This window comes from Labrus mixtus, chromosome 5, assembly GCF_963584025.1.
Source record: "Labrus mixtus chromosome 5, fLabMix1.1, whole genome shotgun sequence".
Taxonomy (NCBI): Eukaryota; Metazoa; Chordata; class Actinopteri; order Labriformes; family Labridae; genus Labrus; species Labrus mixtus.
In genome coordinates this window covers 8,365,220-8,382,322 of record NC_083616.1, presented here as the reverse complement: position 1 = coordinate 8,382,322, position 17,103 = coordinate 8,365,220, and the positions used below count along the sequence as shown (strand labels likewise).

General features: G+C 42.2%; 1 protein-coding gene across 10 annotated transcripts in view; it reads right to left on the bottom strand.

The window, feature by feature from the left end:
- The window catches only part of fbrsl1 (fibrosin-like 1), a 293,451-nt gene extending 290,410 nt beyond the window's left edge, over window positions 1-3,041 (bottom strand). For 3 of the 10 annotated variants that reach the window (XM_061037609.1, XM_061037604.1, XM_061037605.1), the window contains exon 1: window positions 1,707-3,038. In XM_061037609.1, the coding sequence (XP_060893592.1) occupies window positions 1,707-2,009 (303 nt within the window). In that variant the 5' untranslated portion in view covers window positions 2,010-3,038. Of the gene's footprint in view, window positions 1-1,706 lie in introns of all 10 variants that reach the window. The other 7 variants (XM_061037600.1, XM_061037601.1, XM_061037599.1 and 4 more) reach the window with 5 other exon arrangements.
- Between the last annotated feature and the right edge of the window lie 14,062 nt (window positions 3,042-17,103).

The window sequence follows — 17,103 nt, the reverse complement described above, 5'->3', positions numbered from 1 at the left end:
CAAGGGGGCTGTGATGACAGAAGCGGAGACAACAGCATGCTGCCAGAAGATGCCAGGGAGAAGCACTTTGCCGCTGTGACATCCTCAAAGTCTTTCACAGTCAGCAGCTGTCAGAAGTGGCAGCCAGGCAGCACAAAGGGCAGAAATACTCACACATACAATATCAGAACGCGCTGCACTCATACAAATCAGAGAGATGGGGTGCCGACACACAGATTGAATGCATATTTCATAACAAGTAGCACATTTAACTTATATGGAAGTGCTGCTGTAGCCTCCCTGTGGGGGAGTTTATCCTTGGATCTCCCCCTGTAATGTATCTTTATAGGATTTTAAGAGGTTTAATATCTTTTATCAATAGCAGCTACAAAGATTCTCCCGTGGTTCTCCTTGTCTTAACGACTGAACGACAATAGTTACTGTGGTTAGGGTTCATGCACACATATACTTCACACCAACACCTCTTCTGATTATTCGTCCGCTATCGGCTTTCACACCCACTTTAAGGGCAATGAAGCGCCGAGCTAAACGGAATAGCAATATAACCACAAATGACCCAGACAGGTTAGACTTGTTAACAGATGGAGGGAGGTAGTGAAGTGATCTTTCATTACGGGGATGAACAACTGGGTTATATTTCATGCACTTACAGTATGTTGTTGCAAATCTGCATTCAGGCGTTCCACTGACTAAGCGGGACGTAGGAGGCAAGAGTCAATCACGGCTGATTAATACCAGTGCTTCAGCCTACATGGGAGGTCGTCATTGGAATGAGTTGGCCTGTGGTATGATCCATGGGCTTTCAAATGAGGTCATCATCTTAAAATACACAGCCCTCAGTGGACTGGTAATATGTTAGCTATGTTTGTGAAAGCTGGTGATTTATTTGTCTACTACAGAAGTGCTAACATTCCTCGAATGAGCCACGGGACTACAAAAAAAACCAACAACAACAGGTCTGTCAGTTAGCCTGCCGTCCCACAGGGAGCAATGTTTTATTTTTCATCAGGAGCGTAATGGGATAAAAGAGATAAGAGGATCTCACAAGAGGCGCTGCTTTCTTCCTGAAATCATTCCTCTAATGACAGAAACAGACAGGGTTATCAGCACATGGTATATCAGGCCTGTGACAGATGGAGGGTGCAAGAAGCAGTTTATCAAAGAGCAAAATGTCAAGAGTGCACTGACAACTCATAGTAGATCATAACAAGAAAAGAAAAAAAATAATCCTGGCAGGAAAAACACAAGCACCTGTTTGTTTTCCTCCTCAAACCAGAAGCTGCCAATGATTAACATCTAATTCATGAAGCCTTGAACTTGTAGCTTCTGCAAACACAAGCCGGGGTGCTGCAGAGGTTTTCAAACACCAAACAGACACACATTAAGCTCCACAAACCACAACTCAAAGGTACATTAGAGGTGGTTTATGGATTAAATATTAAAATCCACAGTTGTCAACAAGCCTGTCTGGTGGGAATCAAACCAGGCATCTTCAGAAGCTTCCAGATTCACTGATCTACCACATCAGATGATTAGAAAAGCCATCCTTATCAGTATCTAATTGGCATCATCTCAAGTCAATTAGAGACAAATTAAACTAGTCCTTATGCTGCTGGTGAGTCTCAAGGACCCCCACTTTGAGGACCACTCCACTGATGAAGAATGCAGCCCCCAAACAAACAGGTAATGATCCGGCTCCTCCTTACCTCCAGACGGTCCAGGCTGATGAAACTGGTGATAGCAAATCCATCAATGATATCCTCCTCCTGCGAGCTGGACTCGCGTCTCTTCCGCCGGGGGGGACGCGGTGCTCTGGCGGCGGCTGCGGGGCGCGGCGCCTTTTTACCGGGCAGGGAGGCGGCGTCCCTCCCCGGACTGTGTCCCTCCCTGTCGGAGCAGGAGGAGTTGGGGTCGGGGCTGCGGGCGTCTCTGCTTCCTGCCTCCCGCAACCTCCGCACCCTCTCCCGCTTGGACCGGCATCTCCTGCCCGGCTTCAATTTGCCATCCATGTTGTCAGAGGGAGCTTGTAGTGTCAAAAAGCGAGATAAATATAACTCCACCGTAGGTGCTCAGTTAAACGCTCGCTGCAGCGCCTAATAACAAAATAACACACAAGAGGACTGAGAACTGGACGCTGCGCTATAACGTGAAGATAGCGCTATGTGTTTGTGTGCGCGCGGATATGTGTGTAAATAACAAATATAGCCTTAAAATACTCAATGACCTTGAGTACAAACCTCCCCTATCTCCATTACGATAAGCAAATGTTCAAGTATCGCACTCAGCCGATAGAGAGAGGGAGCAAAGCGACGCGGATCCACACGTTATATTGTCACGAATCTGCACTATGTCGACGCGGTGTCCGTAAAAGCAGGTGCAAAACGGCGAAACAGTGAAAATCCACGCATTACACTCGCTTTGTAACTTTTGTTGCATCGGAATAATAGCGCGCAGTGTTACAGCCGAACCTCGCTGCATACCGCAGACAGCGCAGAGAAATCATGTCGCTGGCCGTTGTTGTTTTCCACCTCCCCAATCCATGATCCAAGGCTGTCAAATAAAGAGCTCGGGATACTATCCGTCCGAGACGAAACGCCTGGCGAACAAGCACGCATCGACTGTGGCTGTCGGATGGCTGAATAATCCCGAGTTTTTTCAAGGCATATTCCTTCCCTGCGCTTCAGGAGCGAAAGGGATCCCAAGTCTGAGAGCGACTTCTACGCAATATTCCCCTAAATGATCCCGAACCGTCCGAATAAGACAACCATCCAGTGTGAAATCAAACTCCACAAGGCAATGAGGCGGTCTATTCCAGTTTAGATCATGCAGAGTTTCCTATAAATCCACTCCAGTCCGTCCCCGTGCTGCTCAGTTGCCCAGTGGCTCATGGTATTTTCTATTCGCATAAGAAGGCTTTGATAAGTGTCCTTAAAGCGACAGGAGTGATTAAAATCTCCTCTCTCCCCCCCTCTCTCGTTCCCTTCATCCGAAATTAAGAGACACAGTCAAGCTTCAGAGAACCCACAGAACTGACGTATTTCCGCCACCTCTGGCTTACAATTTAGCATAGGAGGGAGGCTGGTGTAGAAAAAAAAAAGGAAAATCATTCTCTCTCTCTCTCTCTCTCTCTGTTGGGCACAGTTTGTCACACAAGGCACTATTTTAGTCTGTCTGTTCCCAGAGCTGATGCCACATCATGCGTGTCCTACTGACTGTGCTGTCACTAGTAGAAAATGCAGGACACACACACACACACACACACACACACACACACACACACACACACACACACACACACACACACACACACACACACACACACACACACACACACACGCACACACTCATCTATCAGGTTTTGACAACTTCTCCATTCTCATCCTGTTGGCTGCTGCCGTCACCCCCCAACAATCAAAATTCCCAAGTAGACAACTAAAAGTCAACAGTTGCATTTTATTGTCAGATTGATGTCATAAATTCTGCAGGTGTACAGCAAATATTTGTAAAATTGGCTTACCACACGTACCTTGCACTGTGGCCCTTGTTTGTTACAAACTGGAGCAGGTTGGTGTGTTTCCAGGTCTCCAGTGTTGGGACATCCAGGGAGTCCTCTGCAGAGTAAAGCCCAGTTTCATTTATCCACATTTCAATCGACAGAAATTAGGGGCAATGACATTACATAATCACGGTATTGTGTAACACATGTTTCCATTATAGCACTCATTGTCCGTTCTGTATTATAACCCCACATACAATTCTTTGGATACTAAGAATTTAGGAATGAAAACAAAACTTTAAAAATGTTTACGATGGGGTATTTTATTGTCTTAAGAGGTATTAATATGCCAAACTTTATTGATCCCAGCCTTAGATTCAATTCACGCTGTATGCACAGTATATTACTATGTAATGGCTCCAACATGTGGCAGAAACAATAGATAATAAAGAAATGTATCTAGTGGAAATGATCCAACATATGGACTCTTCCCATCATTGTATCCCATATTAAACTAAAGTATGATGCAAATGCACCCTAAAACATCATTTCCACATGATAAATTAACCTCCTGAAAAAGGATCTGAGTAACTCAATGACAAAGTTTGTAGGTAAATTTAACTTTCAGAGAGTCCTGATATCAAGTTGCAGGAAAAAGGGGGGTGTCGCACGGTTAGTATTTGCATAATGCTTTGCTTAAACTCTCTCTCTCTCTCTCTCTCTCTCTGTCTTTCTCCCTCTTTCTCTCAGTCCAAGGAACCTAGGTAACCTGTAAGGTATATTTGTTTATGTATTTAAATTTGTGCCATTATATTGATTTATTGGTATATATACAGTCTATATATTTAGATCTGGTTTCTCATTTGGCGTCCTGTTCGTCTGCTGATCTGTTGCTTGTGTATTTAATTGTCCGAGTGATGCTGTGAACTGTTTGCTTCCTTTAAATTGTCTTGACTTCTTATTAGGCTGTGAAAATTGAATTTCCCTTCTGAGATGAATAAAGTAGTCTCAATGTGACTCCGATAATAAGCGACTTGCTGTAGCCTTGAACCGGCCATTGACGTCTTTTTTCTTCTTCTGTGACTACTGCTACGGTTGTTGAAACTTTATCAAAGAAAATACATTAAACTGCCAAGCCATGTGTACACACTGACACACCTTAAGTAAATTGTGTAACACCTACAATCAAATATTACATAAACTATGTGAAGTATATGGAATAAAGACAAAATGAATTCACATCCTGTATGATGCGAATACATGCTTATAATAAAGCACCTGTGTCTATTGAGGATAAGAGGCTCATCCTCTTGGCTATCTAATAAGAAGAGGAGCCTATAATCAACATCATGACTTCTTGCAGTTCTCATTAGTAGCAGTCAGATGGGGAGTAATGGGAGGAACGTAGTTGATGAACTGTTAATATCCGAGGCTTACTGGTAATGATCACATGCAGAGGTGTGCAAACTGAAAGAAAAAATTACAATATGCAGCTGGAAGGATGGCATGTAAGAATCCTCTGGCTCATTATCCGATCTTCACAGTGCAGGAAGCAGTGAAAGCAGAGCTGCGAGAGCTGGACTGAAATATTTAGGCAGTTAGTGTGCAGTGGTTCAGGTTTGGGAATGTTCTTTTATGGCAACAGTCTTCTGTGAAACTGCAAGTAAACTCAGGGAAATGCAAAACCAAACTACTTTTATGCAAATACAGTAGGCTGCAGGGTAAATTATCCAGAGCGGTGTAGGTGACTAAACCACAGACTGCACCGCGTGAGAGTGATGAAGTTTGATGGTAGATGGTACACTGCTGCACGCAGATACACTGTGTAATCTATACACAGGATATCAAAATGTTATACTTGTGCTTGCAGCTGTAGGCTGCAGGTCGAGGTCTGCGGCTAAAAATGCACTTACATCTAAACAGCAATTTAAGGATGGAAGCAAGTGTACTTGGAGAGCAATAACCAGGTGAGTAGGGCATAAATCTGTGAGCAAATTGACCTTTTGGGAACTTGAGACGATATAATTTTCATGTAACTTTAACCTCTGTAACCCACTGTGAATAAACCCCTCTCTGTTTGAGCAGCTTTGCAATAACTAATTCAGTAAGGAGATTAAAAAAAACGGGGGAACAGGTATGGTGAGAGGGCCGCGGAGGAGAGGGAAGAGATTACCTCTGTTTCTTCCATGCTACTATTTGCTGTGAGCTTAATCCATAGCCACAGACTCTGAGCTCCCACATCGCAGTCATTCAAACACTAGTCCCTTTGAAACGCTTAGCCCCGACTGCGCTGGAAGCTAAAGGGAGGGAGCCTGTCACGCTTTTATGATGTTTAAGCGTCAGAATTGTTTTTCTTTGCCTCTGCCACCACGATAAGGATTCATTTGATGTCGCTGGGGTCAAGGTGCTTCTTGCTTAAAGGGGCTATTTTCCATTGAGATAGTTCTAAGAGTGTGCTGTGTGCTGTAGACATGGGATTTAAAGGTGAACGATCTGAAGCAAGCAATAAAAAAAGAAATCTCTCCTCTCAAGTACAGAGTGTATCCTTTGTAAGGAATATAGCCCCACAGAAATCAATAAGCCTAGATTTCACACTAGAACAGCACACAGCTGTAAGACACAAATCCCTACACTGCTGTAAAGAAAATAAACTCTGTTAGTTTACAACATCATTTGTGCACAGTCAGTTTATAAGGAACAAATTCATCTTCCGTTAGCTTCTGATAATGGTTTAACTGGCAGATTTTGTTCTGCTGTGTGGGCCTGCAGCACTTTGTCAGAGCAGGACATCAATATTAGATTACTGTTGATGCATGTTCCACTGGAACTGGTTGCCAAGTAAACTTGTGTTGACTACTGTGATGTTTGAGAATTGAGACCGACACTCTGTATGGTGGGGCAAAGCATGGTTTGAAAAATCTCAAATGAATATTAAACCACTGTTTGACCAAAAGAACGCTACCTTATTACTGTTGTCCTGACTTATGTGATAGAATTAGTGAATTGTTGGTGCAAAACATCAATATATGGCAATACGACTGACTGTGTTACTACTTTGTGACTCCTCACAGTGGTGCTTATTATTTTCAGACAGTGGCGAAAATAAGTTAAGAGATGATAAGACGTGAAGCTGAAAGCAAAAAAATGCTTACATTCAGCGCTTTACCATTGTAGGTGGATTTTATATTCTGCAGTTAAACAACAATTGTCTTCTTTTTGCAATACATCAATAATCACAGTATTATTGATATTAGAAGCCACATATTGAATATCACTATGTATTGTGACTACAGAGATTAGCTTCTCTATTGGGGGCAAGAGATGGAGAAAGCTTGACCTGTGAGGGTTTACTGCAGGTACTGTTAAACAACTCTTAGGCATTATAATCCTTTGTTTTAGCTCCTTCAATGAGGATTAGAGCGATTAGCTGGTTTCAGTGAAATCATTTATAATTTGACAAGAGAAGAGGTTCAAATTAACAAAATAATTCCATATATGCTAGACACTAAAACAGCAGCACTCTAATCCAGCTGGGTGTTTGATTTTGGTTCAAGCCTGATCCCACTTGTAGTCATGTACCTCCTTTACAAAATGTGACTCTCTTACAAAGCCATCAGTCTTCCCGTTGCTTCCTGTTGTGAACTGTGATAACAAGTAGACTCAGAGTTTGTTGGCTTGTCTGGACAGAACATTGCAGGTCCCACTGTTTCCACAGGGTCAGGGGTTAAGCATGGTCCTTACCTCTACAAGCTGGCCTTTTGTTTACAGTATGCAGGCTACCTTTCAGTGGTTTTAAACCATTATTCTGGCAGATCTGTCTGGATGATGTTGTCATCTTTAGTGACACTTGGGAGGACCATCAGCAGTGGATATGTGCATTGTTGAACAGAGCTGCATTGGGGATGTTAACTGTGATTCTGTCCAGGAGTTGATTTTTTAAAGAGCTACAGTTATCATTGTAGTGGATGGGTATAGAAAGGTTTATTCTTTAAAGGTTTAAGTGTTTTTCTCCCTCTTGATACAAAAATAGGTGTGATGCTTTTTCTCATTATGGTGGGATTATACAGAAGCTGCCTGCTGCAAGAACTCAGACATTCGAAAGTCCAAAGTCAAGTTTGTTTGGTCAACCAAAGCTCAGTCTGCTTTTGAAATTGCTTAAGCCACTCTATGTTCCTCTACTGAATTGGCAGGACCCCAATTTGATAAGCCTTTTATGCTGCAGATTGATAAAAGTCATGTGGCTGTGAGAGTGGTACTGCTGCTAGCTGATGGTGTGGTGTTGAAGAAGCCGGTCATGTTTTAGCAAAACACAAAGTAATTTGAAATTTTTGTCTTGTGAATTTAAAAATCTAATATAAAAAGAGATGGTAGTAATTTGGGGACATTCAGGATATAATTTTGTTGTGTACCGTTGCTTCAGAGCCCCTCTTGTTTTTTTTGGCTTGTATTAGAGCCGCCATTCTACCTTACAATTTGCCTACAATATCTGGACAAATGATGCTACTGTTTTCCCAAAGATGATTTTTCCATTGTTTGTTGAAGTGGCACCCTCATGCATTTAATCCATCACCAAAACTCCAGCAGAAATGGCAACCAGCTGTTTTGATTATGGAGTTGTTGGATTCCATCTGAGACATCTCAATTTGCTGCCCCAGCTGTCACTGAGGAATAACTGCGAGGGAAAACATAAGTCTGCAGCGTTATGCCTACGGGGCTTTCTACTGCTTCTGTGACACATCATGGAGTAATTCACTAGTTTGGTGCAATTTACAGGCAGACTCAACAAGAAACCCGCCTGGGGGCCTCGAGCAACAAGCCGTCTCTTGGGGAAACCTCGGCCGGCTATAGGATTGCCTGGGCCAGGCCGTGCAAACTGCCACATGAAAAATTAACCTGCTCGCTCCACAGACAAAGCTTACACATCCTGCCTGCCTGAGAGCCTCCTTACACACTGCCTTCATCTCTTGCACACCCCCCCGCTCTCTCTCCTTTTCCTTCCCTCTTCATCTCTCTCATTTTCTCTCCTTACATGTTATCTGCACAGCCTGTGTTGTTCAGATCTATCGCAGAGCCAGCCCCTCTGTATCTCTGCTTCAAAGACAACAGCTGTTTGTTTCATGTGCAACACAGACAATTATTTATAGGCTGGCAAACTTAGAACGGCCCTATCAGATATTGCATTTGTAATGTAAACATCTGCATATAGAACTACTGCCAATGAGTAGTAATGAATCATTCTGAAGGAGCTGATCACTGAAAGTCAAATGGAAGTCACAAAACTTAAATAATCAGAGTAACTACAGAAGATTAGAGAAGAAAGTGATAGAAAAGCCGGTGAGGTGTCAATAATTTAACAGAGTAGGCTGTAAATCTAAGTGCCTTTGGATATTTCATACCACTGGAGAGCAAAGTTTAATCAAACAGAAAGATTGGCCTCAGAGCTGTGTGGGTGAGAGCTGAATTTATTGGCAGCCCTTGAACAAGCAGTAGGGTTTTTATTACAGGCATCATTCAGGGCCAAATTAGCAATGTGACCTGCTATTTTAGTGAAATAAATTGAGTCAAGAGATTGATGTGGATAAATGTCACGCTAAATGTCATCATAAAAAACGATGTTTCTTTGAGTTATTGTAAGCCACGAGGGGAAATGTTTCCGTTCCCATTTTTCTTACTCTCGTCATTTTCTTGCCTTCGAGAATCCTTCAGTTGAGATTTCCCCCCCCTTTTTTTTGTTTTGGTTCCAGGCATTGCTGAACATTTTTGAAAGAAATACTATAATGGTTTTTATCGATCCTTGATGTCTGATGCCCTCTCTGATGCTAAAAGTAACAATGCTCTCTCTCCTCTCCAAATCATATCAACAGATGTTGTGACAGCAGAGCTTTTCATAAAAGACCCCAAAGGCGGTCGAGATTTTTCGATTCCATCAGTTTGTGGAAAAATAAAGGGAAGATGTAGTTTGAGTTTATAACTGTGATGACTGGACCTAATAAATGCCTAGTAGCACCTTCAGTTTACCATCATTATCCTATTATGAATTATACTCAAGGTGAAGAAACATCAAAAAAAGGAAATGAATGATAATCGCTTTGGAAAGAAGCGATGATCACCGCTGCAAATCGGTTCAGTGGCTGGTGTTGTTGGCTGGGCTGTCTCCAAATACACACTGGTTTAAACGTTGTCTCTAAAAGATCCCATAGGTGTACATGTTTGTTTGTGTGTAGATGTCAGCCCTGTGATTGACTGGTGACAGTGGGTTGGCTCTAACCCTCGTGACCCTGATTAGGATAAGTGGTACAGATGCTGGATGGATAATAATCAGTCTTTTTGAGGACAGCAGTAGGTTAAACTCTGTGTACAAAAAATAGCCACATTTTGTGAAACAGCTTCCATAACTCTGCCGTTTTGCTTCATCCTGTCCCAAAAGTACTGGTGCATCAAACAGTGAACACACTGGATGAGAAACTGCTCGTTCTTCATCAGAAATTCAAGTTTAGTTAATTAAAAAGCTTATTTGCTAAAAAGGTCAATACACTCTTTAAGCAAAATAGAGTAGATTATGTAAAACATTCATTTTGAAAGTACCTTGTAATATATTTTTGCATGATTTGCATGACAGGGTGCGACTGTGATTAGACTACAGTGTGACCTGTGGCCCAATGGAGAAGAGGAGCCCCCACAAAAAAGAGGTTGAATTACTTGCAGAGGGATTAGTATCAAAGTCTGACAAAGCAGAGGCAGCTAAGGAGAAAGCGTGTTACCGTCACAGCTTTCCTTTTAACGTCTGGCCCCAGTTTGCATGCATACTACTCGGTAAATAACTTGGGGATAGGCAATGATTGACAGGGTGCGAGTGCTTTCTTCTACGTGTGCGACGTCTTATTTCTCTGGTGTTTAGTGAGAGACGGAGTAGTTTCCCCACTGGTCACGCTTCAATTAGCACCTTAGGCCACCAAACCTGAGAAGTTTGCAGAGATGGTTTGTGCCAAGTCCCCAAGCAACCACCTCTCAAAACCTCTCACACACACAAAGCTGCATCCTGCCCTCTTTCACTCTTCACTCCGGTTTTTTTTTCTCTCCTACTTGCAGCCGTGTGGTAATGTAGCCTGTTACTGTTCACAAGTGGCAGATTTTTCCACCTCCGAGGCTGTGTCACACAATGCCACATTAGCAGAGGTAATGTTTACTCAGTGGCACTCGGCGGGCTGACACAATGTGACAAACTGTCACAGGGGAGGGCTCCCCCACCCAGGACCTCGCTTGTTAGAACGTGTGAAAAGTGAGCGAGTGACACTTTAAGATAATAACAAAGAGACAGAAAGAGAGAGAGAGAGAGAGAGAGAGAGAGAGAGAGAATTCTCAAGTTGTTTTTCATGCATATCTGCAGCCACGCAGCATAATGAGCACAATGTTAACAGAGAGAGTAAACATAGAAGGCAGCATAAACAGGCAGGTAGCAGTGAATACTGTGCGTCTGTATAATAAGGGAGCTGAGCAGACGAGCCTGTACTCATCCTGATGATCTGGAGTATGTGTGCATGGAAAACTGCGTTCACTTAATAAAGGAGGTTATGAGGATTTGTGAGAGTGTTTCTTGTCCTTAATTCATTTAATTTACCAAAATGAGAGTTTTCTGGTTTGCAAGATTAAATTGGTTTAGTTTGTTAGATGTTTTACCACCAGCACTTCTTCACATTTAACAGGTTTTAACAACTAACACCATTTCACTGATGAAGGGGGAAATATACAGTAATATATGATATGTTATTTATACACTCAGAGTGAGTACAACATTCAACAATTCATAAACACCTATCAGCTATAACATTATGACCCCTGGCAGGTGAAGTGAATGACATTGATCATCTCTTTACAATGGACCCTGTTGGTGGGAAGGATATGTTAGACAGCTGGGGAACCATTTGTCCTTGAAGTTCATGTGTTGGAAGCAGGAAAATGGGCAAGAATAAGGATGTGAGGTTCTCAGACAAGGGCCAAATTGTGAGGCTAGATGACTGGGTCAGCACTCTTGCTCACTCTCACTCTTGGGGTGTTTCAGGTCAAAAGTTGTCACTACCAACCAAGAAAGGAAAAGCAGCCAACCTACAAGAGGGTCATGGCCGGCCAAGGCTCATCGATACTCCTGGGAATTAAAGGCTGGCCTGAGTGGTCCATTCCAACAGAAGGGCTATCCTCAGATTGATTGCTGAACAAATTAATTTAGCGCTGGTTCTGATACAAGGATGTCAGAACACATGTTGTGTATGGGGATGTGTAGCTGCAGACTGGTGAGAGAGCCCATGCTGACCCCATGTTCCCCACCAAAAGCATCTCCAATGAACACATGAGCATCACAACTTAAACATAGAACGATGGAGGAAAGTGGCCTGGTGGTCAATAACAAGTTCAAGGAGCTAACTAAAAATAAAACCCTAACATTTCTTTGATCTCAATCCAATCAGGCATCTGTGGAAAGTGCTGGGAAACCAACCCTGATCCCAGGACACCCTGGGGCGCCTTAAAATCACTTTAAGAGGTTGGAAGGCTAGAAAACCAAATATATATAAGTGCAGCCAATCCATCATGTATCTTGTTGTATAAACTTGTTGCACTGTATGAAAAGCAGTTTTAAGATGGCATTGGTTCAAATGTATACGTTTTTCTCATTGACATTTGTAAAGACCCTTGGCTTAGGCAAGACATCAATCTTGTTGCAAACTGTATGTAGTTATTCTTGAATTCAAATCACCGGTCCTCTGCAGATTGTAGACTGCGTTCGGTCCCTTTGAGCACAGCTGATATGCATTATCTCAAGTGTTAACACAATCCATACATTCAGACAGCCACAGAGTCTTGCTGAATAACAAACGAGTGGGAAGAATAGAAAATCAACGAAGAGCAGATTGAAAGTTAAAAGCCTGTAAAATGAGCGTGTATTCAAATAGAGAGAGAGAGAGAGAAAGAGGGAGGCTGTGTGAGCGGGCGTATTATACTGTGCTTCTTATAACGCTCCCCTGGCTTTCACAAGCCTCTTGATTAGCAAACAGCAGCCCCCGAGATAAAACACACTCATAGACACGGACTGGATTTGCATGTAAAGAGACTCGGAGCTTTTCATGCATGCATCTACTCGAGGCAAATGAGAGAAGACGATGCTTTAGATGCTGCTCCTTCTTGCAGGAGGGCCTCTGATTCACTCTTTTGTTTTGCGTCCTTATGGGTCAAGTTTCCCTCCCCTTGCCCTTTTTTTTAGTCTCATTGAAAAATTGTCTTTACATCGTGTAGAAGTAGTGCCATTTGCATGCTTGTTACAGTAGTATTGCTTTAATAACACTCATGGATTATATGTATCTCTAATTGTATTGCACATACTTTTGACATGGAAGCCATCCATCCAATATGCTCCATTGCATCTTTAACAGTTTGCTGAATCATTTTTGGTAGGCTTGTAAATTAATAATGGCACAGGCTGGGGGTGCATTGACACATAATGTAATTCCTAGACGGTAACATTCAAGGCTTCGATACATTCACAGGTGTCAGGCAAACTGGAACAACAGGACACTGTGTACAAGGCAAACAAACACAGCTGCAACACGGTAACTCCACTCTAAAATTGTCGCCACTTTGTGCAGCCAGACAAGATGTTCAACAGATGAGATCATTAAGACGTACCTCAGGAAGAGATGCATACACTGTGAGACCATATGAGGGAATATATGGATAATTTAGTTTATAGATGAAGACATGCTGCGACAAGCCAGCGCATTATTTTCATGGGAGGAAAGCTTCTTGATATCAGACCTTGTAATGACTTAGCGAAATATCATTTATGGCTCGGATCATAAGTTATTCACTGACTTGCTGATTAATAATGTAGGCCCAAATGTAATATTTCTGATTATATGTGACAGCATTTTCATCTTTACAGATAGACGGAGCTTTTAACAGCGGCTTTATGCTAAGCAGCTAAGCAGCAGTGTAAATTGATACATAAGTCTCACAGCAAATGTTTAAAAAAATGTGTTTATCCTCTGGCTTGATTATAACACTGAAGGATGTCTTTCTGAATACTATGCATGCATCCATTTAAAAAAAAAGGACTTTTAGGTCACCATTTAATCCCTCTAAATTGTACAGGATCAAGCTGGTAGAAGCTAAGCTGATTTTGTTCTACCCCCATATTTAAGAGAAGATGCCACTTCTTCTCAAATGATTGAATCTCACATTTGAATGAAAGTGAATTTAAAGCCCTGGAGCAAAGCAAAGTCCTTCTCTAATAATATCTAATGCAGGAAGGGACATGGTCAAAACCTTTCATCCATTCTTCATGCTTGTTTAACTTCCCCTAGAAACCACACTGAATCCATTTTCCACACATATTTTGAGGTGCCTCAGCTCAAGATTGGGGCAGACAGCTTGTTTAATATGTATCGGCTGAGCGCTGGGCAACCTGCTGAAGTGGCAATGTACCTCATCTCTGGTGAACAAAGTGACTGAATGATACATCCTGTAGCGAAGCAGAACCTCCATTTCAGCAGCCTTTCAGAAAATGCTGGGGAGAAGGCAAACTGTATTAATCTCTGAGGAGAAGCTCAGTTTCTTTGACTCTGTTATTGAACATACAACACAAACATAGGCCAGGAATACACACTCATAAATGAATAGGATCCTATGTCCTAAGGACATGTACTAATGGAGAGATGTCAGTAGGAGGCGCTGCACATAAATAACCTCTGAGCAGATGGGGGTTCAGCAGCTTGGGAAGTTAACTTGCACGTCTCTGTTTCATTTTCCATTCCTGGACTTGAACCAGCAACCCTCTGGTTTCCCACCCAAGTCCCTGAGCTACTGCCAAAATGTAATGAATTGTGGAGGGAAAATACTTAAAATGCACACCATAAATCCCCCAGTAACAAACTGATCTTTCCAGGAATGACAGCTGGACTGCCTATGCTAGCAATACATTATTGTATTACATTCCATTTCTGTTTTAGTTCCAACTTTTTATAATGTGTATGTTTCCTGCAATCCAATACAACATCATGTTTGTGTACACAAAATCCAATGTCTTCATGTCAGAGTACCCTAAATCCAATATGTCAATATGTCTGTGTACCCTAAATCCAATGTCATCATGTTAATGTATCCTAAATCCAATATGTCAATATGTCTGTGTACCCTAAATCCAATACAGCATCATGTCTGTGTACCCTTAATCTGACATGACATCATGTTAGTGTACCCTAAATCCAATATGTCATCATGTCTGTGTACCCTAAATCCAATATGTCATCATGACTGTGTACCCTAAATCCAATATGTCATCATGTCTGTGTACCCTAAATCCAATATGTCATCATGACTGTGTACCCTAAATCCAATGTCATCATGTTAGTGTACCCTAAATCCAATGTCATCATGTCTGTGTACCCTAAATCCAATGTCATCATGTTAGTGTACCCTAAATCCAATATGTCATCATGTCTGTGTACCCTAAATCCAATATGTCATCATGTCTGTGTACCCTAAATCCAATGTCATCATGTCTGTGTACCCTAAATCCAATATGTCATCATGTCTGTGTACCCTAAATCCAATATGTCATCATGTCTGTGTACCCTAAATCCAATATGTCATCATGTCTGTGTACCCTAAATCCAATATGTCATCATGACTGTGTACCCTAAATCCAATAAGATATCATGTCTGTGTACCCTAAATCCAATATGACATCATGTTAGTGTACCCTAAATCCAGTATGTGTTCATGTCTGTGTACCCTAAATCCAATATGTCATCATGTTAGTGTACCCTAAATCCAATATGTCATCATGTTTGTATACCCTAAATCCAATATGTCATCATGTTTGTATACCCTAAATCCAATATGTCATCATGTTTGTATACCCTAAATCCAATACGACATAATTTCTGGGTAACATAAATCCAATATGATGTCATGTTTGTACCTTATATACTCATATATGTGCGTTCACTATATATATACTAATAGCTTTGAGTTTGTTCACTAAAAATCAACAGGGCATAATGTTTGTGTTCACCAAAACAAAGACAAGGGTATTGTGCATTCTCTAAAATAACAAGGATTCCTCTCTGTGTCCTCTTAACTGAACAAATAATCATGGCTGTGTACACTAAACCCAACAAGGATGGTTCAGGGAACACAGCCGTACAAAACACATAAACATACATGCATACAGTTTACATCATTCACAGTCTGCTGCTATTTAGTGAGTCACAATGTCTGTACTGCTGCGTCCCAGCTGATCTGTAGTTAATCTCTAGGAGGTCTCCAGTGGGAGGAAATGATGAGGGGAAGAAGGGAAAGACAGAGGAATAGAGTTCCTCTCTGCTGCAGCCCAATGAGCCTCGCTGAGCTAAGGCTCCCCGGGGAGTGCTCAAACGTCCAAAACCCTAGAAAAACTTCACAGACTCAAGTGATTATGGTTAGAGTGTGTGTTTACGTACGCAGGCTGATGTTCAGTATTTACTTACTGCCTGAAATATACTCTAAGCTTTGGATGTGTCAGGCCTCATATCTAGCAGACTGAGGCTACCCACAGAGCTGCAGGGTTTCATTAAAGCAGACCGGTTTAATGCATTAGCAATAAAATCTACAAAATTTGAGGGATTTCAGCCTGTTGCCAAATCCATGTTCGAGTATCCTCAAGGCTTAAAGTTTAGAGCCGCTTACAAGAGCCTTTAAGATCCATCGTATCTTCATTATTAAAGCTGACCGAGACAGAAAAATCAATGATAGGTCATCTTTTAGTGAATGTGTTTCATAGATAGATTGATGGTTCAGATACAGGGGGAAAAAACACAGTTCCTATAGTGCCGAGGCTGTCAAACAAAGAAATCCTCAAAGAAAGTCAACAAGTAAGAGCCCAACAGATTGAGGACACGGCTTTCTTTCTGCTGATGCCTCCATTTGGTGAGCTTCCAGGTGGCAAGCAGGCTGACAGTGCTTGGCTGTTCTGCTGCGGGCTCTGCTCACTGATCTCCTCTCTCCTGAGATGCAGCAGTTCACCTCCGAGCACAAAAAGATCTGCCGCAGAGAAGACGGAGAGAATCGTTTTCTCCACTTTCTTCTGCTTTTTCTCCCCCTCAAAAGAAGCACCTGTTTGTCTGTGATACAGCGTGGAGCAAGATGAAGATCAGACTTTTATCCGAGCGAAAACACGTAGAGACACATTCATAGAGAGAGCAAACGCTTTCACGCATTCTGTCCCAGCTATGCATACTTTCTCATCCCGCTGTGCCTGAAGGAGTTCTCACAATTTTTTACAAGATGAGAAGCAGAGGAGGGGGGGAAATGGAGAGACATACTGAGAGAGGGAGAGAGAGGCAGAGAGATGGATATATTATCCACCTTGCTTCACTTCTCTGTGGCACCCAGAGGCTTCTCCAAAGCTTTTAGTAAGAAAACAAGCGGCTGTGTGATGGATCAAACAGCAGAGGCAGCTACTTCCCAGCCTACCCAGCAGACTACTGGCTTTGATATTTCAGTCACTATCAGTCCTGGCATTCTGTCTGTTTTATACACTGCCTGGTAAATGATTCTTTCCTTTGGTCCTCTTCCGT